We start from the raw sequence: 23,632 nt of genomic DNA on the forward strand, positions 1-23,632 counted from the left end.
CATTAGCTACTGTTTCTATGGGCCGTTATACGTAAGCCGTCCGCCATATTGCAGCGGTCAACTTGACGTCATTCACCCATAGATCTATGTAGTTCACCATAGTAATCACTGAATATTCGAAATGCCATAGTCCTGCATAGCCGTTGGTCTGCGAACCTATAGTTTGGCGAATGACGTCAAGTTGATCATTCCAATATGGCGGACACATCTACATGTTTGGAGTGGTCCAATGGGGTATCTACGTATATATATCTATGATCTGAACAGCACCTTCTCTGTCTGTTTTTAAATCTATGCTTAAATCTTTTCTATGCAAACAAATTATGGTGGTTTAAGAGATTTTTGTAACAGTTTTATCGGATTGTTTTGTAAACGTTTACATTTTTGATTAAATGTCTTAACCTTCTGTACAGCATTTTGGTCAACCGATAGTTGTTTTAATTGTGCTTTTAAAAATAAACAAAATGAATGAAATGTTACAACTTGCTAATAATTCATTCTATAGATTGGTGATTAAAATGTAGCTATTGTACTGGATTATATTAACTCTTATGAGGCAGTGAATTTATTTTGTGCTGCCATCTCCACTGGATTCAAAACTCAGAGAAGTGTCTAGACCAGCTTTATATTGTCATTTCCTGCTTGGCTTACACTTCACAACAACACAACCTTGATTCTGCAAAGATGTTCTGCATGTTTTCTACAAACAACGCCTGACATATGACTTGAAATTGATTTGTAAAAATAGATTGAATGTGATTTGATATGATGGGATAGACATTTTGTAGTGGTGTCCGAACTGTAGTGGATGTTATTGAGTGCACTTATTCAATCCCATAATGCACCACAATAAGTGTACTAGCAATGTACACTCAACAGCTAGAAAATCCCCATAATATACTGCCGAATGAATTCCCGCGTGTCGCCTGAATTATCCATCCATCCATTTTCCATTTTACTGGTATAAATTTCTTTGTAAAAAATTATTTAATAGTTTAATGCAAGTTTCCATGAGTTTAAAAATAGATCTTTTCATTACTACTGGAGCTGCCAGTTTGCAAAACTTTCTAATGATTATTAAAAAGCAAGCAAAAATCATACAAAAGTGTTCATATTAGTGTTCAAATTCACTCACTTGCTTTTATTCACTCCTTAACTGGACTATGTTAGTGGACTAATGTAAGCAATAGTGCATGAGGGTATGCAGGGATTTCAAACACAACAGAGTAGAGTCACTTTCCCACAGAGTTTAGTTTTATGTCTAATTAAATGCACCTTGATCAACTAGTCACGGTCATTGGGTTTACTTCAAAAACAGTCAGGTGTGTTGAAACTAAACCCTACTGGAGCTTTCCAGACTCATAGACACACCCGTTTTACACACGTCACTCAAACACAGAACCAGGAGAGTATTTAAACTCATCAGTTCAGGGAAAGAGAAACTGAGGTGTGGTTGAGCTGTTGTGTGTTTGTGTCTCTGTATTCAAGCAGTAAAATGGCAGGAGCCAGAGTTTTTCAAGATGAGTTCTCCTGTCCAGTTTGTCTGGGTCTCCTTAATGATCCAGTGACCATCCAGTGTGGACACAGTTACTGTAAGATCTGTATTACAGATCACTGGGATCAGGAGGATCAGATGAGAGTCTACAGTTGCCCTCAGTGCAGACAGACCTTCAGTCCAAGACCTGCTTTAGCTAGAAACACCATTCTGACTGAAGTGGTGGAAAAATTGAAGAAGACCAAACTTCCTGTTGACTGTTTGGCTGGAGCTGGAGATGTGGAGTGTGACGTCTGTACTGGAAGAAAACACAAAGCTGTCAAGTCCTGTCTGATGTGTCTGAACTCTTACTGTCAAACTCATTTTGACCGTCATGAGGAGTTTCATTCACGTAAGCCACACAAAGTGACTGATGCCACTGGACGACTGCAGGAGATGATCTGCCAGAAACATGAGAAGATCCTTGAGGTTTTCTGTCGCACTGACCAGAAATGTATATGTGTGCTGTGTACGATGGATGAACATAAAAACCACGACACTGTATCAGCTGCAGCACAGAGGACAGAGAAACAGGTATTTTAGACTAGCGATCAAGGTAATACACAGAAAACACTGTTAGTGTTGAGCTCCAAGTCTGTGTCAGTTTCACTTTTATAATACTTACACTTATAGTGTGAAACACTCCTTAATCTTCATGATAATTCATGTACAATGGTGGTTTAATAATCAATCATTCCTTTTGGAGTTTGAACCTACAGACACTAGTTATCAGCTCCACTTTTACTGGATTCATCTGTACACATGATGATTTAGTGTCAGTAGTTTTCTGAGACATTCACCATCATCCGTTTGTCCTGCAGAAGCAGCTGAAGGAGACGCAGAAGACGTTCCAGCAGAGAATCCAGCAGAGAGAGAAAGATGTTCAGCAGCTGAGAGAGACTGTGGAGTCTCATAAGGTGAGTCTGGAGAAGAAGAGAAGTTTGTCTCAGTCTCAGTTCAGACTCTCTTATCTCTTTCAGTCCCACTGAAGCCTGAATCACTGTGTGTCCTAACAGCGCTCTGCACAGACAGCAGTGGAGGACAGTGAGAGGATCTTTACTGAGCTCATCCGCTCCATTGAGAGAAGCCGCTCTGAGCTGATACGGCTGATCAGAGATCAGGAAAAGCGAGCAGTGAGTCGAGCTGAAGGACGACTGGAGCGACTGGAGCAGGAGATCAATGATCTGAGGAGGAGAGATGCTGAGCTGGAGCAGCTTTCACACACACAGGATCACATCCAGTTCCTGCAGGTAACAGAGATCTAGAAGAACAGGATCATGGTGGACTTGAGACAGATCCTGCTGTGACACTAGCACCACCAACAGTTGATGATGACTTAAAGTTTTAAGGCAGCTGCTAAACTTAAGTTTTTAAGTTGAAACTGGTGAAAACTTTTTATTGTGTGGACTACCAAATATTCAGACCAATATACATTATTTTAAGTAATTCATATGGTAGTTTAATAGAAGCCTTGATTAAAGCTCTAGTCTAAAAATGTTCATGTGTTGAACACAGAAATATAAACAAGACATTTGATTGCTTGTGCAGCTGCATCTCTCTCTTTTCAGAAACCAATAGGTTGAAAAGACAATAGTCATGTAGGGCGTGATCACTTGGAAATCACATACAGTTTTAGTTTAAATGTCAAATACTAGAATCTGTAGCTCTAATGTGATGTAATGAATGTGAGAAGAATGAAGCTGATGCTGTGAAAGTGCTGGATTGAGGTGAGTTACTAAAGATCAGTCAAATCTGATGTTGGTGCAGGTTATTGGGTGAAGCGTGGAGCTGATGAGTTTTGATTTCTGTTTTCTGTAGAGTTTCCAGTCTCTCTCAGCACCTCCTAAACCTAAAGATGATCCCTTCATTACTCTCGTCTCTTTTGATGGTCTGAAGGAAGCTGTCCTTCAGCTGAGAGACAAACTGGAGGATTTCTGCAAAGAGGAGCTGAAGAAGATCTCAGACAGAGGTGAAGTCCTGGAGATCCATCTCTTAGAAACAAGTCCATCATCATCTCATATCATGGAGAAGTTACATCATATTAGAAATGTCTTAGGAATGGATGCAGGATCATGAGAATCACTCTGTTCATGTCTGTTGATTTCCACAGTCACATTCACCAACATTGTTCTCTGGACTAGGAACGACTTTCTTCAATGTAAGTCAGTAAGAAAATAAGCAGAAAAACTCACTGAGTGTGTTCATGTTCTTCCTGTAGAAAATGTTTCTAATTGCTGATGTAAATGATGATTTGCACAGGATATCTGGTCATCTGTACTGAGACACTGATGATACACTGAACATGAAGAGTTCAGCTACATGAAAAGATCAAACAGATTCATAATTCCTGATTCTGGTGTGTTTTATCTCCATCAGATTCCCATCGGCTCACTCTGGATCTGAACACAATGAGCAGACGCCTCCGTCTGTCTGAAAGAAACAAAGTGATTTTTGACAATGACGCACATCAGCCGTATCCTGATCATCCAGACAGATTTGATCATTATTCTCAGGTGTTGTTTAGAGAGAGTGTGTGTGGACGCTGTTACTGGGAGCTGGAGTGCAGCGGAAATGTGCGTATATCAGTGTCATATAAGAGCATCAGCAGGAAGGGATCAGGTTATGAGTGTTGGTTTGGAAATAATGATCAGTCCTGGTGTTTGATCTGCTCTTCCTCTGGTTACTCTTTCTTACACAATAACATATGGACTGTTGTCCCTGTGAAGCCCATCAGCAGTAGAATAGGAGTGTTTGTGGATCTCAGTGCAGGAACTCTGTCCTTCTACAGCGTCTCTGACACAATGAGCCTCATCCACACAGTCCAGACCACATTCACTCAGCCGCTCTATCCTGGGTTTGATATTTATAAAGCATCAGTGAAACTGTGTTGATGAATCAGAACAGACTGACGAGAGATTCTTCCCATAAAGAGCTGCATGATGGAATCAGTAAAAAGGGGATAGAGTCTATAGAGTCTCTTTTCTCTTAACCCTTAAGCTCTCCTTGGGGTCAGGCTGACCCCACTGGAGTTTTCCTTCTTTTTTTTATAAAGTTCCCTTAATCTCAGGGGCATGAGACTCTGTGACTTTTCCTAAATAATCAATCTAAAAACACAAAAAAAATCCGGACTTAATTCGGTTGTTCTAAAGGTGTGTAAAAAAAAATTTACCGTTTCCTCTCCTTGGGGTCAGATTGACCCCACATTGAAAATGAATGGGAAAAGTAAAAAAAGCTATTTTTTTTTTTCATTTCGTTTGTCCAAAAAAAGTAGTAAATCCAGTTTAAATCTAAAATAATTAACATTTCAATAAAGGCCTGGTCCTACAGCATAAATTCAAAGTGGAACGAACTTTCTATCTCACACACACACTCACACACACACACACACACACACACACACACACACACACACACAACTCTACACAAACACATCACACACCATGCCCCTGCCCCTAACACACACACACACAACTCTACACAAACACACCACACAGCACCCCCCAAACAACCCCCCCCCCAAAAAAAAAAAAAACACTCCCCCCCACACCCACACACACCCACACACTCACACAAAGAGAGAGAAGAGAGGGAAAAGTGCAGATAAAAGAAAGATGAAAGACAAAAATTCAGCAATTCTAAAAAACTAAAATTCTACGCTTTTACAAAAAAACACATTTTTTATTTATTTTAAAATGTTCAAATATATATATTTACAAAATATATATCATAAAGTTGTGAGGAGAAGTTGAAGCATGAAGAAAAATAAAGTGAAAATGAAATTAGTCCCTAAGGGCCTCTGCTGGATGTATGTGGTCATTGCACTTTCTTTCTTTAACTATATCTTCAAAAGTTTTTCCACTAACCTGTAGATGGCAGTACTGTATCCCTAACACATAGAGCAATGTCCAAAAACAATTTAGATTAAATTTAGATCATCATTTAGGTGATTTTTTTATTAAAAATTATTTTTTTATAAGCCACTTGGTGGCGTAGTTGAGTAATTGTGCAGTAAATGGGTAAAAAAGTACAAAATATCCATGAAAACACAGCAGAACTGTAAAGTTGAGAAGTAAACGAAAAAAATGATATATAGTTTATAATATTAAAAATGTATAATTCATTATGAAATCACACTTTCAATCCTTGGGGTCAATCTGACCCCAAAGAAAGTAAAGATAAAACCTACTTAAGGAGAGCTTAAGGGTTAATGACATTAATACTGCAGCTGAACTTCTGTCAGTGAAACAACATGCAAGCATATTTGGAAAAATCCTTGGTATTTATAAATAATCAGTTAAGATGTTAAACGAATCACGATACAGTTGGAGGAAGGAAATTAGGAGTATTGACTTTTCATCTTACCTCTGTATAATGCATTTTAAAGTAGTGCTTTGTTAAGAGTGGTAACCAAGGAAACTCTGTATCGCTGTTGTTCCATAAGTGCCTAATGCTGTCAGAGAGTGAATTTGCAGTTTCAATTCCACCCGTCTGTCATTTCTGTTTCGTTCAGTTCAGTATACACTATGTTTTATGTAGTATAGTTTCACAAAACTAAAGTCAGATGATTCTGTTTTTGCTTTAAATTTCATTGGGATGCTACCACCTCCACCTCATTTTGAGCAAGTCAAAACCCTGATGTCAGAATGAGGCCTGGTTTCACAGACAGGGTTTAGCCTAAACCAGGATTAGGCCATAGTTCAATTTGGACATTTAAGTAATTTTATAAATGTGCTTAGACAAAAAAAAACATTACTGGTGTGCATCTTGAGACAAAACAAAGGCACTGATATATTTTTAGATCAGTCAGTGCATGTTTCTTTTAGTTGAAATAGATCAGTTTTACATTTTAGTCTGGGATTAGGCTTAAGCCTCATCTGTGAAACCAGGGGTAAATGTGTGTAATAAATCCTTATATAGATCATACGTTTAGTGTGTGCGAGTCCTTCTAAGTGACCATGTTTCTCTAACTCTGTTTGTGTTGGTTTAGTTTTTGTGTTGATCGGAGTGTGGACAGTTTTGTAACATGAGGACATTTTGGCCGGAACTCACTTTCTGAGAGCCCTTTAAAGACCTGTTTACTACTGTAACTCACTTTGTTGTCTCAAATTACTCACCTACAATTGGTCCAAAATGCTCCTGCCAGATTCCTTCAAAATGGTTGCAAACGTGACCATATCACCTTCATTCTGAGGGCCCTCCATTGGCTGCCTATTCAATTTAGAATTTATTTTAAAATTCTCTTACTGGTATACAAATCTTTCAAAGCCATTGCATTTTTATACTCCCACTAGAAGTCTAAGATTTAGTGATCAGAATCTCCTTTTATCCCTCATTCCAGACTTAAACGTAGAGAAGGGATCAAGCTTTTTCTGTGGTTAGGCCTCGGTTAAAGAACAATCTGCCACCAGAGATTAGAGTTGCACCTTCCATTTCCAATTTCAAGTCTCTTTTCAAAACACACATGTTTGATCTGACCTTCTAATACACCTTTTTCATTACATTGTAGTATGGATTTGATTATTACTCAGCCTTCAGAATGCTGTTATTGTATTATTCTTTTTGACTTTAAAATGTAGGTTTTATTTCTGAGAGTTTTAGGATTCAATTTATATGTACAGCACTTTGGTCAGTCTTGTGTTTAAATGTGCTTTATAAATAAATGAACTTAAACTTGAACTTGTTTAAGGGTCAGTACTTGGTTTGAGGAATCAGGCTAAAAGTTAGGTGAGGCACTTAGTTCTGATGGGTAGGTTTAGGGTAAGGAGCTAGAGATTGCATTGTGTCAATGTATGTCCTCACAAAGATAGCTCTACAGAGTTGTGTGTGTGTGTGTGTGTCAGTGGTTCAGTACCGGTGTCTCTGAAGGCCTGTTGTGCGTGTAGGTAACTCTCCCATGCCTCTTCCAGCTCTCCCAGCTCCACCAGAGCGAATCCCAGATTACTGAAGCACCGACCCTGAGCTCCTCGAATGCCCAGAGAGCCTGCAGGACACACCACATGTCACTCACTCACGGGACATTACAGTAATCATGATGAATGCACATGCACCAAATATAATGATAGCAGATTAGATTGGACATTCTGAAACTTTGTATTGTTAGCACTTTGTATCGTATTAATCATTTTGTTGTAGCCCTTATTTTGTTATTTTTTGTAAATAAAGGTGCTATGACATCCAAATTTCAGAGGAAAAGTTCACAATTCTCAATACCACAGCAGAATACTAGGGTAACTCATAATAGTAAACGTCCTCAAAACTTAATAAACTGTCAGCAATACAATAAAGACAAAAAACCAAAGGACAAATACAATGGAAAAAAAGATACAAATGAAACAAACAAGCTAAGTTTCAAGTTTTTTATACAAGTCTATAGTATTCAGCTAACAGCCTGGTAGAAAAATGTAATAATCTAATGTAAAATAAAACAGCATGGTCTTCACTGTAACAATTAAACTTTCTTATTAAAGCTAAAAAAAGCCCTTTAGTCAAGAGCAGTGAGTGATTTCCTCTTTGTCTTCTGTTGTTATATTAAGCACACAGTCGACAGCAGGAATAGTCAGTTGTCACTTTAAGAGCTGCATGGATACAATTTACTGTTACTGATTGCATGTGAAATTTGGCTTTCATGGAGGAGCGATCACGTACTTCTAGAAAGGGGTGGAATAATAGTTTTATCTTGGTTATTGCATTTTCATAATCGTTGAACGCTGAAATCAACGGTATTTCGATTAACTGCACAACTTTAACATAACCAGTGTTGGGAAAGTTACTTTTAAAAGTAATGCATTACAATATTGAGTTGCTCCTTAAAAAAGTAACTAATTAGGTTACTTAGTTACTTTATATGGAAAGTAATGCGTTTTGTTACTTTTGCGTTACTCTTTACATCTGGGCAGGGCTTGCTTGTTTGTTTTTAATATAAAAAAGTTATATTTTTGTCAAATGTAAAAGCCTTTTCACACCAAAAGCCTCAGGCTTAGAGAAAAATAAATTCAAAATGTCAACTCTTCAGCAATAAAAAAAGGAAAACAAATATTAGATTATTATTTTATTATTTAGTGAGTGAGATGAATTAATGCATGTTTACATTTATTCTAGAACTAAAGTAACATCTTACTCACAATTTCTCTCAACATGGGGACAGGAGAGCTTTTAATCAATAAATGGAGGGGAAAAACTGCCTTATTTTTTTTACAAACTCAGATATTTTCTTGTAAAAAGTAATGCGTTACTTTACTAGTTACTTGGAAAAAGTAATATTATTACGTAACTTGCGTTACTTGTGATGCGTTTCCCCCAAAACTGATCATGACTGATATAACTCTGATGTTTCATGTTTGAGGTGTGTGTGTCTCACCGTGGAGCGCCGCTGCCTCTCTGTGGAATCTCAGGGACTGCTGGTACTGACCCAAACTGTTATAGACGGCGCCTAGATTCTGCAAAACCACAGCCAGTCTGTGCGGTTTTGACGAGACCAGAGGAATCGCCTGCTCGTAACACTGCGACGCCTCGGAGAACAGCCTCATCTGAGAGAAACTCAGACCCACGTCACTCAGCAGCTTCCCTGAAACACAAGTGAGGACATGAAATCATTATGATTATGGTGTTTGCTCAATTTGACCCACATATTTCATAAGATAAAGGCAGCTGCTTTGAACCAAAAAAAAAAATAAATAAATAAAAAAAAAAAATATATATATATATATATATATATATATATATATATATATAATTTTTTAAGTAAGCTTTAATTTGAGGATATTTACATCATGTATGCATTTGGCAGACGCTTTTATCTGAAGAAATTAAAACTGCATTCATTGTATACTTGTTTATCAGTTCATTCATGTTCTTTTCTCTAGAAGTAAATCCCATGATCTTGACATGGTGAGTGCTGCGTTTTCTGTTTTAAACTGTTAAAATGTTAAAAATACTTACAATACTGTTTATAAAATGTAGTTTCATGTTTGCATTTCAACAGAATTATTTATTAAATGAATAACGAGCATCAAAGTTGATCATAATGTATATTTTTGTACTTCCAGTTGAAAGTTTGTATTTATCATTGTATAACAATTTATAATAATTAGTCATTTATGTAATTGATCAATTGATTTGTCTCATTTATTGTTTAATTATATATATTTTTTAATTTTTCATTACAATGTTTGCTGATGTTTACTCTTCTATCTGTTCTATCTTTTCTCTTTTAATTTATTTTACAATTAACAAAAAAAAACACTAGCTTACTCTATTCTTTTTCTATTCTATCCGTTTTCTTTTTATTTACAATATGAATAAAAAACCTTGTTATGTATACTGCATTAAGCTAATCTGAGACTTGTCATAGCACTTACATAGCATTGCTCTTTTGTTGATTTTGATTGCGTACATATTCCTCATTTGTAAGTCGCTTTGGATAAAAGCATCTGCTAAATGACTAAATGTAAAATGTAATGTAAATGGAATAGTTGTGGAGTTTCATGGAAGTTTTGTCCTCACAAATAAGAGATAAAAGAGAATATCCTAAAGGTTTTATGGGATAGGATGTTGATGTGAAGCAATTTGGTTAAAAAACAGTCTGAGCACTGAAACATACACAAACTAAGATTACTCAATATCATATTTAATACATATATTCAGTAATCATTATCATCATTAATTGTGACCCTGGACCACAAAACCAGTCATAAGGTTAAATTTTACAAAACTGAGATATATACATCATATGAAAGCTCAATAAATAAGCTTTCTATTGATGTATAGTTTGTTAGGATAGGACAATATTTGGCCGAGATACATCTATTTGAAAATCTGGAATCTAAGGGTGCAAAAAAATCAAAATACTGAGAAAATCACCTTTCAAGTTGTCCAAATTAAGTTCTAAATAATGCATATTACTAATCAAAAATTACATTTTGATAGGTTTATAGTAGGAATTTTACAAAAAATCTTCATGGAACATGATCTTTACTTAATTTCCTAATGATTTTTGGCATAAAAGAAAAATCAATAATTTTGACTCATACTATGTATTTTTGGCTATTGCTACAAATATACCCCAGCGACTTAAGACTGGTTTTGAGGTCCAGGGTCACAATTTGTCTCCTGGACCTGTTATTTTTTTTTTTTTCTGGCTTTCTCACTCAACTTTTTGGCTGATAGTAGTCTGTTAATACAGTTTTGGGAACCAGACAAAACATATCCTGACAGGATCCAGAGTCTGGGGTTGGATCTAATATTCCTGATGGGCAGAACTTAATATAAAATAAAATAAAATGCTGAACTTAATAAACATCACTAATCGTTCGTGCTGAACATGTTTTCGATCACAAACAGCAGTGATAGCGAGTGTGTTACCCAGCGTCTGCTGATCGCTAATGCCGTTGCTCATCTCTAGGCTGTCGGTCAGAATGCTGATAATGTCTTCACTGGAGCTGCGGCCGCTCTGCAGCATGTGTTTCCCAGCATCCTTCAGCGCCAGCGCAGCTGCAGATGCGTTTCCTGCTAGTTTATAACTCTCAGCGGCTCGCTGGAAACTCGCTGCAGCCTCGTCCCACTCCTGCAACACACACACAGAACAAAAGGCTCAAATATATATGCAGCTCATGCATTAGGTTTGAATAAACAAGAGCAATCAGTTCAGACCAGTGGCAAGTGTAATGACATGCAGTTCAGTTTTCGAAGATTTTTACATTTTAATCTTAAAAAGGTTTGAATGGAATTCGTATGTTAAGCAGTTTGGGGTGAATAAAATGCACCAGTTTAATTAAAAGGACTGTTTTATTGCCCTTCCTGTAGTGTTTTAAAGGTTTAAAACAAATATTATATGTGACCCTGGACCTAAAAACCATTATGGTCTATTTTTCAAAAAGAGATTTATTCATCATCTGAAAGCTAAATAAATAAGCTTTTGATGTAGCGTAATTTTTCCATTGATGTATGGTTTGTTAGGATAGGACAAGATTTGGCCGGGATGCAATTTGAAAATCTAGAATCTGAGTTTGCAAAAAAAATCTAAATGCTGAGAAAATCACCTTTAAAGTTGTCCAAATGACGTTTTTCGCCATGCAGAATTTAAAAATGATCAAAAATGAAGTTTTGATATATTTACGGTACAAAATTTACTTAATAATTTCATGGAATAAGATCTTTACTTAATAACCTAATGATTTTTGGCATAAAAGAAAAATCTATAAATTTTAACTAGGGCTGGGCGATTAATCAAAAAGTAATCGAAATCGACATTCAGCATCTATAATCGATCAAATTTTTCCAGGTCAATTATTTCAATTACTTTCCCTTTAAAAACACTACTGCGTGTGGAGTCAGGTGACCCCGCTCCGTTACGTTACGTTATTCCGCCGAAATGTCGATGGAGAGCTTAAACAGTATTTATACAGCAAAAAGTATTTACAGGATATACAAGAGTAATTTTATTTAGAAGAGATACTGCTTATTTTCTACTTTTAATATTTATTATTATTTTATAAATAATTTATTTTGTTTCCAAAAGTGCAAGTTATTTATTGTCACTAATTTAAGAAAAATGTGACTTTTCATTTTAAGCAATGTGTGCTTTAATTTCAGTTGTTCAACACTGATGTTCAGTTAATCATAGATAGTAGATAGTGTGTGCACCCTTCATTCAAAAATCTCTCACTTGTAATATGTGCGCATATTTACTGTACAAAACTTGTCAGTGAACTATGAGGGCAAAAAAATAAATATTATTTAAATATAATTAAATATAATTTTATTAATGAATAAAATAATCGTTCATTAATCGTAATCGGGTTAAAATGTTCAGTTAATCGAGATTTTGATTTTAGGCCAAATCGCCCAGCCCTAATTTTAACCCTTACAATGTATTTTTGGCTTTTGTGCTCAAGCAAGCAACAAGCAAACAGACACAATGAAAAAATTTCTAGAAAAAAGTTCACTCTGAAATTTGCCAGTAAATTTCACAAATAATTGAACGAAATGGCAAGTAACACTGAATTTAATGTAAAATTCGATACAAAATAAACCCCTGAAAAGAACAATAATAATATTTGATAATAATTGGTTTTATTTACAACTTTGAAAACTCATGTATTACAATGTAGTAGTAGCACAGAACCAAAAATAAATTTTTTATGATGTATTTTGTACCAGTTTCTCAACTTTGAGGCTATTTATATTTGTTAAATGTATAGTTAATAGGGGTGGGCATAGATTAATTTTTTTAATCTAGATTAATCTAGATTAAATCTTGAAATTAATCTAGATTAATCTAGATTAAAATGGCTAATTTAAATTCTGCTGAAGGCATTCAGAATATTTGTGCTACCCAAATAATGACTAAAAGTAAGTCTTTGAGAACTGGTTTCTCAAGCCAGGTGGCGCATTAGACCAGGCGCTCATCTCCTGTTTCCAAAATGCATTACAAACTGCTTGACAATTGCATTTACAACACAATTAACTATACAAACTTGTGTAACCAAGTACTTCTGCGCAAAAAGCTGTACGACGTGCGCGTTCCCATAAAATACACAGGCGCGCGGGTATGGATAGCCTATCTGCGTGCATAGTCTTCCAATAAACTGCGTTGCTTTTAGAAGCGTCAATTCAGTTGTTGCATATAATTTAATGTCTTTATTTCGTGATTATCAAAGTAAATTATAACTCAAATTTGAGATTTTACTGGGGCACAGCAGATTTTCACTGGGGCACGTGCCCCAGTAAAAAGGGTCTAGCAACGCACGCACCTGCCCTGAAGCGGCTTCATAACTGCATCCATGTCTGCGCGTCTAATTTGATGTGGTAATTTCACAGAAGTTGAAGACTTGTTCTCGCCCCCTACAGTGCAATTCAACTAGATATACGTCATCCGCGCTAAAATATTAAGGTGAAAGTCATCATATCTTGCGTAGTTTAGACCCAGCTCCCAACCCAACTTTGAGAATAGATTAACGGCGATATTTTTTTTATCGCGCGATATGAGTCTCACGTTAACGCAGCACGTTAACGCCGATAACGGCCCACCACTAATAGTTAACAAACTAAATCTAAAACCATAACAAATATATATATATATATATATATATATATATATATATATATATATATATTACTTGAAATAAGATGCATAATAAGATGTTATCTGAAATAAAATATTTAATATGTGTGTATATATATATATATAATTTTTTTTTTTCTTGTTTTAGTTCTTGGAAACTAGCTGAAATAAAAAAGTTAACATTCTTTTTATCTAAAATAAATTTACACTGCATTGAATACATTTTTATCAGTTCACTTGAGAACTGAACCCATCATCTTGGCATTGTCAGCAAGTGCTTCTAATTGAGTTCTAACTTCAGGTAAGCACACAGAATGAGTAATTAGCCACACGTCTTATGTTTAAAATGCTAAAATGTTTTTAAAAATGCAATATTGTTTGTGAAAAAAAAACAGTTTAAAATAGTTGTTAAATACAGTTTTAAAAATCAAATGTTCTCTTTTTTTGTGTTTTTTTGCAATGCATGAGAATCATTTATGCTAAAGGTTTCCTGTTTTTACCTATAATATTTTTATTCATAGTGTGACTTTTTGCATTGAAATTGCATTGAATCCAAGGTTCATGTGACAAAAAAACATAACGATTATAACTCACCTTTCTCAGCAGGTGGCAGTGTGCGAGTCTGACACAGGTGTCTCCCTCGGCTCCAGCATCTCCCTGTGATCGGTAGAGCTGAGCGGCCTGCAGATAGTGTTGTGCGGCCTGCGTTCGGTCCCCCAGCGCCTCGTGGGCCGTTGCCAGATTAAACTGCAGGTCTGCGATCCGCTCGCCTCTCTCACCCGGCTGTGTGCGCGACAGAACATCCAGCCCCTTCTGAGGCTCGCCCGCCTCCACATACGCCGCACCCAGATTAAACGCACATGTTCGCTGCAGTCTCTTCTCTCTGAGCTAAAGGAGACAGCAAACCATGAGGCTTTACTCATGACAATTGTGATGGACAGATTTACAGTAACTAATTTAATTTATTTACAGGTGCATGATTTATTTATTCCACAACTTGAAGTTTCTGATAATAATGGGGTTACTAAAATAAAATGAACAATATTTGACATATGACAGGTGGCTGAAATATTCAAGGTTTTCTGGAATATATACACTGTTGTTCAAAAGTTTGGGATCATGTTTAATGATTTTTAAAAGAGACTTTTCTGCTTTTTAAGGCTGTGTTTATTTGATTAAAATTACTGAAAAAAATGTAATATTGTGAAATGTTATTGCAATTTAAAATAGTGTTTTTCTAGTTTAATATACTTTAAAATATAATTTATTCCTCTGATGCAAAGCTGAATTTTCAGCATCATTACTCCAGTCTTCAGTGTCACATGATCCTTCAGAAATCATTCTAATATGCTGATTTATTATCAGTTGTGCTGCTTAATATGTTTTTTGGAACCTTTGATACTTTTTTTCAAGATTCTTTGAAAAAATAAAACATTAAAAAGAACAGCATTTATTTAAATTAATTCAAATTTTGGGGTCAGTTTGGAGTCTCTCTTTGAAATAAATTAATACTTTTATTTAGCAAGGATGTGTTAAATTGATAAAAAGAAATAGCAAACACTTAAACTGTTAGAAAATATTTCTATTTTGAATAAATGATGTTTCTTTTTAACATTTTATTCATCAAAGAATCCTGAAAAAAGTATCACGGGTTCCAAAAAAATATTAAGCAGCACAACTGTTTCCAACACTGATTATAAAAGTAATAAATCAGTATATTAGAATGATTTCTGAAGGATCATGTGACACTGAAGACTGGAGTAATGGTTGATGAAAATGCAGCTTTGCATCACAGAAATAAATTATATTTTAAAGTATATTAAAATAAAAAAAACTGTTATTTTGAATTGCAATAATATTTCATAATATTACTTTTTTCTGTATTTTTGATCAAATAAATGGAAACAATCCCAAACTTTTTAGCGGCAGTGTACATGAATGCATTATCAAGTCGGTTTTGATTTCATGTTGTCTTGATGTTCTCAGAGTGTTTCAGGTACCTTAGTGGCAGCTTTTAATGCGCTCCTGAAGCTCTGCAGTGCTGCGTTATTGTCTCCGCTCTGCAGCGCTGCATGTCCAGCTGCGGTCAGTCTCTCGATCTCCAGCTGAACGTCTGTCTCCTCCACATCAGCTCTGTCTGTTTTCTTCTTTTTCTTCTTCTTCTGCTTCTCTGGAGCATCTCTGACTGGAGACCCATCAGAGGCCATGAACTCACAGTAGATCACAGCTGAGAGGAGACATGATGCTCAACCTGAACACAAAAACAAAGTTATTACATGAGTCATTTATCTACACAATTGGTCCAAACTGCTGTCTCACAAGAAAAAAACACATTTAAAAAGCATTTAAGTATTCAAATCATAAACGTTTACTAAGAACCTTCTACTACTTATTGAAATCTACAATAATATTTAAAAATATCAGTATATATAAATCATCTTTTGTTGGGTAATTTCAATTGGGAGGTAGCTGTTCCAAACCCTAACCTCTAAATTTCAACTTATAAAAGTGACATTGAAAAAATATTTTTTTCCATTGTTGTTTTTAAAAGTATCTTTTTGATTCTTTTAAAAGGTGAAGTTGGAAAAAAAAAACGTTTGAAATCAGTATATTCAACTTTTTGCATCTTACAAATAACATTTGGATTCAAATTACATCAAATCTCTTAAATTAGACTTTAAATATTGCTAAAATTGTAACTGTTATTTGTATACCTCTAAAAACTTTTTTTTAATAAAATAGCAAAAAATATAAATTTACACTATAGATGTAAGCAAAATCTTAATAGATCAATATATTCCGTCCAATCAAATTTTATATTCCTATGTTTCGGTAGTAACAAATTTGGAAAGACAACAAATATTACAAAAAATGAGAATTAACTGGACACTTACTAGAAATGTGTACCTTGGATATTATACAATTTGCATACATACAATTTTTTTGGAAAAAGACTTTGGACCAGTCCTGTAGAATGGCCCTTATATGAAATAATTTTGTAAATAAAACAAAGTCTGTACTATTTTTCAAAGTACTTTTTGGTTGACGTATTATTTAAATGTATTAAACACAGCTGGTGCATTATAAAGTCCAATTCTACAGGGAAAAAATACTTTTTTCTTACATTCTGGAGTTTAATTTATCTCACAGTTCTGACTATTCCATAACATTTAGTTTTTATATTTATACCACTGTTCAGAACTGTGCTAACCATTTCTGATTAGCATCTTTTGAGCTAGGTTCAAAAGTATATAATTGTCACTACTGAAACATTTGGTGGTTTCAGTAGAGACATCTTTGTTTTTTGTTTTTTTGTTTGTTTTTTTGTTTTTGTTTTTTAATTTAGTATGTATTTGTAGTGTTTTAGTATTCAAGTTAAAATTCTGTAATGTGATGGGATGTAAAACATGGGAAGTTTTGTTAAAAATAAAGTGTACTGAATTATTAACAAGACGTTATGATAGTTTTTGGTTCAATGTATATTCTAACTAATGAATCCTTTAGTTTGAAATCAGTATGATCAACTTTTTTGCCTCTTACAAAGAACATTTGGATTCAAAATACAACAAATCTCATAATTTACACTTGAAATATGGCTAAAATTGTAATTGTTATTTGTATACTTCTACACAAAATTTACAAAAAAGGGCAGAAAATATATATTTACAAGATTAGATCAATATAACCCTTCCAATTAAATTATATATTACTGTGCATTTGGGGAGATGACAAATATTACAAAACTTTCTGAAAATATGAGAATTAACTGCACACTTACTAGAAATGTGTACCTTTGATGTTTATACACTTTGCATACATACATACAAAAATAAAACAAAATCTTTTTTTTTTGTTTTGTTTTGTTTTTTTGGTCGGTACTTTTTGTTCGACTGCAGATGTATTAAACAAAGCTGCTTTGTTACTTTGTTTTGAAAGTACTGCTGGTTTAACTGTTAACTGTTAACAGACAAAAAGTCTAATTCTTATATTTAAGAGTTTACTATAACGATTCTGACTTTTTTATGGCGAAAATGGACTTCCATACTTAATGCACACAGATATTTATAACCTTACCTTGAGTAACTGATGTCTGTTGGTTCAACTAGTCATCTGTGATTTGAACTTAAGATAATAATTTATAATTTAGACATAATCAAAATGTTCTGTTCTAGTCAATTTTAGTATAAGAATTCGAGGGAGCCGTTAATCCTGACAGAAATTTGGGCGCGAAAACTGAACGTACTGCTGGCTTAATTTAACTGAAGACACTAATTAGCATATTACTATTATTATTATTATCATCACACAGTTCTAATGAAACACATGACAACACAAATTACATTTAAGGTAATCAATGCAGAATTTAAACTCTAAAACTGTATTATTAAAAAAAATTATATTTCGATAAATCTGACTAGGCGGGCAAGCTGTCAATCAGGCCCACCCGTAGCCCCGCCCTTCGCTTTATAATATTCCACACGAATTCTTATGAAACTTTAATTAAATGTCAATTAAATTACATGACCCAGAACTGACTTTAAAGCATTTAAGTAAAAAAAATAAATAAATGGTGAAATTTTTTAACGACACATTTTGTGGTCAGCAGCAGGACAGTAGTTTTAAATTGTGTGTTAATGGCAGAGAGGATTCACACTTCACTAATGAATCATTCATCAGTCTTCTAGAGTGACACTAAAACACAGTTACCACAGCAAACTGAACACTCATCACACTCACAATATAAAGAATACGCGACATAACACTACAGTAAACCATATCATATTGCGAATAGAACAATAACAGACGTATAGCACGCTTATAAACCGGAGTTTACCTCTAAAGGAGATTCACACAAACAAAAGCAGAGTTTCCACTGTGGATTTACGAAGATGCGGGTCATGTTCGATTCTCATATATTCGTCCTTTAGAATCATGTCGTAAATTCCGAGCTGATCGATGTATGAACAGGTGAGCAGACTGACAGGTGTCTCTCTCTCTTTCTCACTCCACACACCTGAGCAGGTGCTGGTCACAGCGTTTACATCCGTCTCCATGGAAACGCCATCAGTGACGTGTCCGAAACCGTAACATTTTTCTTCTGTGAGCACCAGCACCTACATTTATAAATCTAACATTTCGGCTACCTTAAATGATTAATTAAGACAGAACATATTTGCATTTTATTATTTATTTTAAATAAAATCCATCTCCAGAACATTTTAGAAAATCTGAAAAGATCAGCAATAGTCTTTCGAACTTCATATAATGTTGTTTACACGATTAAACGCGGTAAGACTGTTTTATTTATTGACAACTCGTGTAAACTACAGTACCCATAATGCCCAGCAGCTCTTCCTGTCGTCATCAGGTGGGTGGAGCCGCGCGGCAGCCAATGAGGAGCGGGCGGGATATTCAAACCAAACCGTAAACAACTGACAGACTGGAAAATGGGACAGAGAAGTTAAAGGGAGACACCTGTATACTATACAAAATAAAGTTGGCTCTGTGAGGAGATGGGGAGGGTCTAGAAGAGAAGAAATAGTAATGACTAGATTAAGAATTGGGCATAGTAATTTGAATAGCACATTATACATTATAGGGAAGCATCCTTCTGGGTACTGTGAGAGGTGTGGGGTGGAAGAAACTATTGAGCATGTCATTTTAAATTGCAGAGGATATGATGAACAGAGAAGGAAACTTATGGAGGAGCTAAAGAAAGATGGGGTGGCAGGAACGGGTATGAAAGATATACTACATAAAAATGTGATCGGGCAAACCAAGAAAAGTCTGTGTAATTTCTTATGGGAAACTGGGCTTATGAATAGAATATGATGAGAAGAGAGCGGGAGTAAAGAAACTGGAGTAACAGAGGAAATCAGCCAGAAGATGGCGGTAGTGCAACGATCGTGGATGCAAGCCGCCTATAAACCCCAAAGAAGAAGAAGAAGATGACAGACTGGAACACTCGCGTTTTTAGGCTTCATTTATTATGAAAGTATTAATCAAAGCCGAATGAGAGTTTAACCTCAGTTATCGAAGTAGATGTATTAGATATTTGAACACTACAGAACGACACTATCACTAGTTCGCGGTTTTACAAAGGAACGGTTTGATTAGAAGTGAATCGCGGCGCTTGTCAGAGATCATTGCGTGTGTTTGTATTGATTTATCGGAATATTGATCAGATATTGACAGAACAGAGATGGGGGACGGTGTTCAGGTCCGGTCTGGCTGTAAGTAACTTACTAAAAAAACTTTTACCTGAAGTCTTTGTGTTCAACTTTAGCTACTATCCATGTTTTGAGGACAAATTTGTACCTAAAAGTGAGGTAAACCTGACAAAATCTCCAAAGAAACTTTCTTTGGGGTCGCCCTCATTTGTAAAACTGCTTTAAAAATAAAGTAAACAAAGTTTTTTCATTGTGAAAATGCAGGGAGTGTTCTGTTAGCGGTAGGGTTAGGATTAGTTTATAAAATCTTGAATTATCTGTATATAAAAACAAAAGAAGTCTATGTAATCTCCCCATTTAGACAGAAAAGTAAACGTCTGTGTGTCTTAAATTAAGATAATTTATATTTTGAATAATCCTTTTTTTAAAAATCCCTTTTCTTAAAAATATTTTTCAAAGGCTGAAATGTGAGGTTTGTCACTGTATATTTTGTATTTGTGGAAAAAACTGTTTTTGAACTGCATATAATTTTTTTGCAGTCATTTTATGATAGGCAAAGTTTATTTCTATAGAACATTTCATACCCAATAGCAATTCAGAGTGCTTTACATATAAAATAAATTCAAATAATCATGAAAAAAAAAATCACAACAATAAAAACAAGGAATTTGGTAGCAGTCATAAATGTGACCTTGGACCACAAAACAAGTCATAAGGGTAAACTGTTTAAAAATTGAGATTTATACATTTATGAAAGCTGAATAAATAAGTTTTCCATTGATGTATGGATGGTTAGGATAGGACAATATTTGGTGGAGATATTTGGAAATCTGGAATCTGAGGGTGCAAAAAAAAAAAAGATTTGATTGAGAAAATCACCTTTAAGTTGTCCAGATGAAGTTCTTAGCAATGCATATCACTAACAAAAAATAAGTTTTGATATAATTGCGGTAGGAAATGTACAAAATGTCTTTATGGAAGATTATTTTTGGCATAAAAGAAAAATCAATCATTTTGACCCATACAATGTATTGTTGGCTATTGCTACAAATATACCTGTGCTACTTAAGACTGTGGTTCAGGGTCACAGATGTGTTTTTTGTTCACTGTTGATGTTGATTTCAGATGAGCGTCTGACCGCAGAGGAAATGGATGAACAGAGGATTCAGAATGTGGCTTATCAATACCTGTGCCGTCTGGAGGAGGCCAAGAGGTACACACACACCTTTCGAGAATACACACACACACACACACACACACACACACACTAGTGCTGATGTCAACTGCTGTGAGGTGTGTCTGATGTGTTTGAGGTGGTTTTGTATCCATAAAGTGTTCTAACAATTAGTTTTGAGTCAACTGTTTTGATAAATCAATTCTCTATCAACCAATTCTCTATAAAAGTGCCAAAACCTTTGCAGAACTTTATTGACAAGTATGTTATTCCACGTTGGGTTCAGTGCTTACCTTCAAATGACATCCACATTGAAGACTGTACAAACTAGAAAGGTATAAATGAGTGATATATAATATAATATAATATAAGACAATATAAGATCCAAAAATTCATCATTTCACTTTATCATCTTCATCACTGATTTTATCAGGCTGTTAAAGGATTACACCACTTCCGAAATAAAAATTTCCTGATAATTTACTCACCCCCATGTCAGCCAAGATAATCATGTCTTTCTTTCTTCAGGCAACAAATGTAATTTTTTGAAGAACACATTCCAGGATTTTTCTCCATATAGTGGACTTCAATGGTGCTCAACAGATTAAAGGTTAAAAATGCAGTTTAAATGCAGCTTCAAAAGACTCTAATCAATCCTAGCCGAGGAATAAGGGTCTTATCTAGAGAAACAATCGGTTATTTTTCACAAAAAATGTTCAGTTTATATACTTTTTATCCTCAAATGCTCATCTCGTCCAGCTCTGCGTTGCGCAGGTGTATTCCAGTTCAAGACAGTTGGGGGATGTCGAAAAACTCCCATCTCATTTTCACCTTCTAAATCGTCCTTCATCGCTGCAGAAGTAGCGACCCAGTGTTTACAAAGTAAACGTGCAAAGAAGATCAAACGCCCTTTACAAAAAAGGTAAAACTGAGATTTTGAAGTAAATGAGATGGGAGTTTTTCGACCCTAACTGTCTTAAACAGAGTATGCATCGCAGAACTACACAAGATGAGCATTTGTGGTTAAAAAGTGTATAAATATAATTCTTTTAAAGAAAATTACCTATCGTTTCACTAGATAAGACCCTTATTCTCAGCTGAGATCGTTTAGAGTCCTTTGAAGCTGCTCTGAAACTGCATTTTCAACCTTCAATTCGTTGAGCACCATTGAAGTCCACTATATGGACAAAAATCCTGGAATGTTTTCCTTACAAACAAAATAAAAAAGACATGGACATCCTGGATGATATAGGAATGGGCAAATTATTTTAGAGATGGACTAATCCTTTAACAGTGTTAGAGTGAAGCTGTGGAAACATGTGGATGTGTTTGTTCATGTGTTGGTCCTGCTGTCTGTCAGGTGGATGGAGGCGTGTCTGAAGGAGGAGTTACCTGCTCCCACTGAGCTGGAGGAGTCACTGAGGAATGGAGTTTATCTGGCTAAACTTGGCCACTGCTTCGCTCCTCATGTGGTTCCGCTGAAGAAGATTTACGACTTTGACCAGGGGCGATACAAGGTCAGGGATTCATAACTGCGACAATGTGCTGTTGGTATTATTGCGTCATGTGGATGACACTGGGAACATTTTTTTTTTTTTTTTTTATCTCTTATCCAGTAAAAATATCTAAACATTCTAAAGGGTGGACACTGCAGGCAAAAACACAGTTTTTTTTCATGCAACTGTCAAGTTTGAGATTTTGGGCTTTTTTTTTCAGACTAGTGGAAAGAAAACACCCAAAAGACACTGTTAAGTGTTTCTTTTATAGCACTTTATGTATTTGTGTCAATAGATTTCAATTACAATCCAAATTTTTAAAGGCTGTTTTCTTAAAATGAGTTTTTTCTCCTACACTGAGCCATATATCTCCACTTCAGTAGCTCTTACACATCAAACTTTGCATTTTTATTCCTGTCTATATTCTGAATGTTTTTACAGAGGGATTTGTTCATATATGTTGCTTGATTTTATGCAAAATTTAATTCCCCCAAAAATGGTAAAAAAAAAATAAAATGCATTGTTTTCTGTCTGTTCTTAGTTTTTTAATTATGGAGTGACAAAATGAGAAATTCCCTCCGTAAAAACATCGGACTCTAATATGTAAAAAAAAAAAAAAAAAAAATTTTTTTTTTGAAACTTACTTCATCCAGTGTTTAGATTTTTTTGTGCTAGAAATTTATGCAAGTTGTGGAGTTTCTGAGAAGTGCATCCAAAGTGAGTTTTTGCTGAAAACAAGAACAAATATCTTCTAATGGGGTCAAAAGAAAACTTGTTTCCCTCTTTGAAGTAAGTTTATTTTTTTTGACCCTATTGGCATTGGTTTTCATGTAATTTATTTTAAATATATATATATATATATATATATATATTTATATATTTATTTTTTTATTTATTTTTTTTATCTTGATTTAACAATGTTAAGATTTTGGAACTTTGATTTTTTTGAAAAAGATATTTCATTTTTGCAGATGATAGTTAAAGGGTTCAAAACATTTTTCTAAATACCTCCTTATATGTTCCACAGAAGAAAAAGCCATACAGTTTTGGAAGCACATGGCAGGAATAAATTATAAGAATTTTTGGGAGAACTGTGCCTTTAGAAGGCAGAAATGACAGGACAGTGGTTGACTGTGCTGCTGTGTCTGCAGTGAGATCTTGAATTGCTGTTGTTGATGTTAAACATGATCTGATGTC

General features: G+C 34.9%; 3 protein-coding genes across 3 annotated transcripts in view; 2 read left to right on the forward strand and 1 right to left on the reverse strand.

Moving 5' to 3' along the window:
* Positions 1-15,802, reverse strand: part of LOC141342451 (uncharacterized) — a 50,106-nt gene extending 34,304 nt beyond the window's left edge. The window contains exons 1-5 of the mRNA XM_073846898.1: positions 15,596-15,802; positions 14,190-14,483; positions 10,895-11,096; positions 8,892-9,098; positions 7,386-7,514 (exon numbers count right to left, since the gene is read on the reverse strand). Of these exons, the coding sequence (XP_073702999.1) occupies positions 7,386-7,514; positions 8,892-9,098; positions 10,895-11,096; positions 14,190-14,483; positions 15,596-15,802 (1,039 nt within the window). The remainder of the gene's footprint in view (positions 1-7,385; positions 7,515-8,891; positions 9,099-10,894; positions 11,097-14,189; positions 14,484-15,595) is intronic.
* On the forward strand, positions 1,496-4,517 carry LOC141342402 (tripartite motif-containing protein 16-like). Its single transcript, XM_073846848.1, has 6 exons — positions 1,496-2,068; positions 2,356-2,451; positions 2,551-2,784; positions 3,353-3,503; positions 3,645-3,692; positions 3,911-4,517. Exons 1-6 carry the CDS (start codon positions 1,496-1,498, stop codon positions 4,423-4,425), a joined length of 1,617 nt encoding a protein of 538 aa, XP_073702949.1. The 3' UTR covers positions 4,426-4,517.
* Positions 15,803-19,557: 3,755 nt separating the features above from the next.
* iqgap3 (IQ motif containing GTPase activating protein 3) overlaps positions 19,558-23,632 on the forward strand; it is a 43,970-nt gene continuing 39,895 nt past the window's right edge. The window contains exons 1-3 of the mRNA XM_073846495.1: positions 19,558-19,828; positions 20,891-20,978; positions 22,300-22,456. Coding sequence (XP_073702596.1) covers positions 19,798-19,828; positions 20,891-20,978; positions 22,300-22,456 — 276 coding nt within the window. The 5' untranslated portion in view covers positions 19,558-19,797. The remainder of the gene's footprint in view (positions 19,829-20,890; positions 20,979-22,299; positions 22,457-23,632) is intronic.

Source organism: Garra rufa, chromosome 9, assembly GCF_049309525.1.
Source record: "Garra rufa chromosome 9, GarRuf1.0, whole genome shotgun sequence".
NCBI lineage: Eukaryota > Metazoa > Chordata > Actinopteri > Cypriniformes > Cyprinidae > Garra > Garra rufa.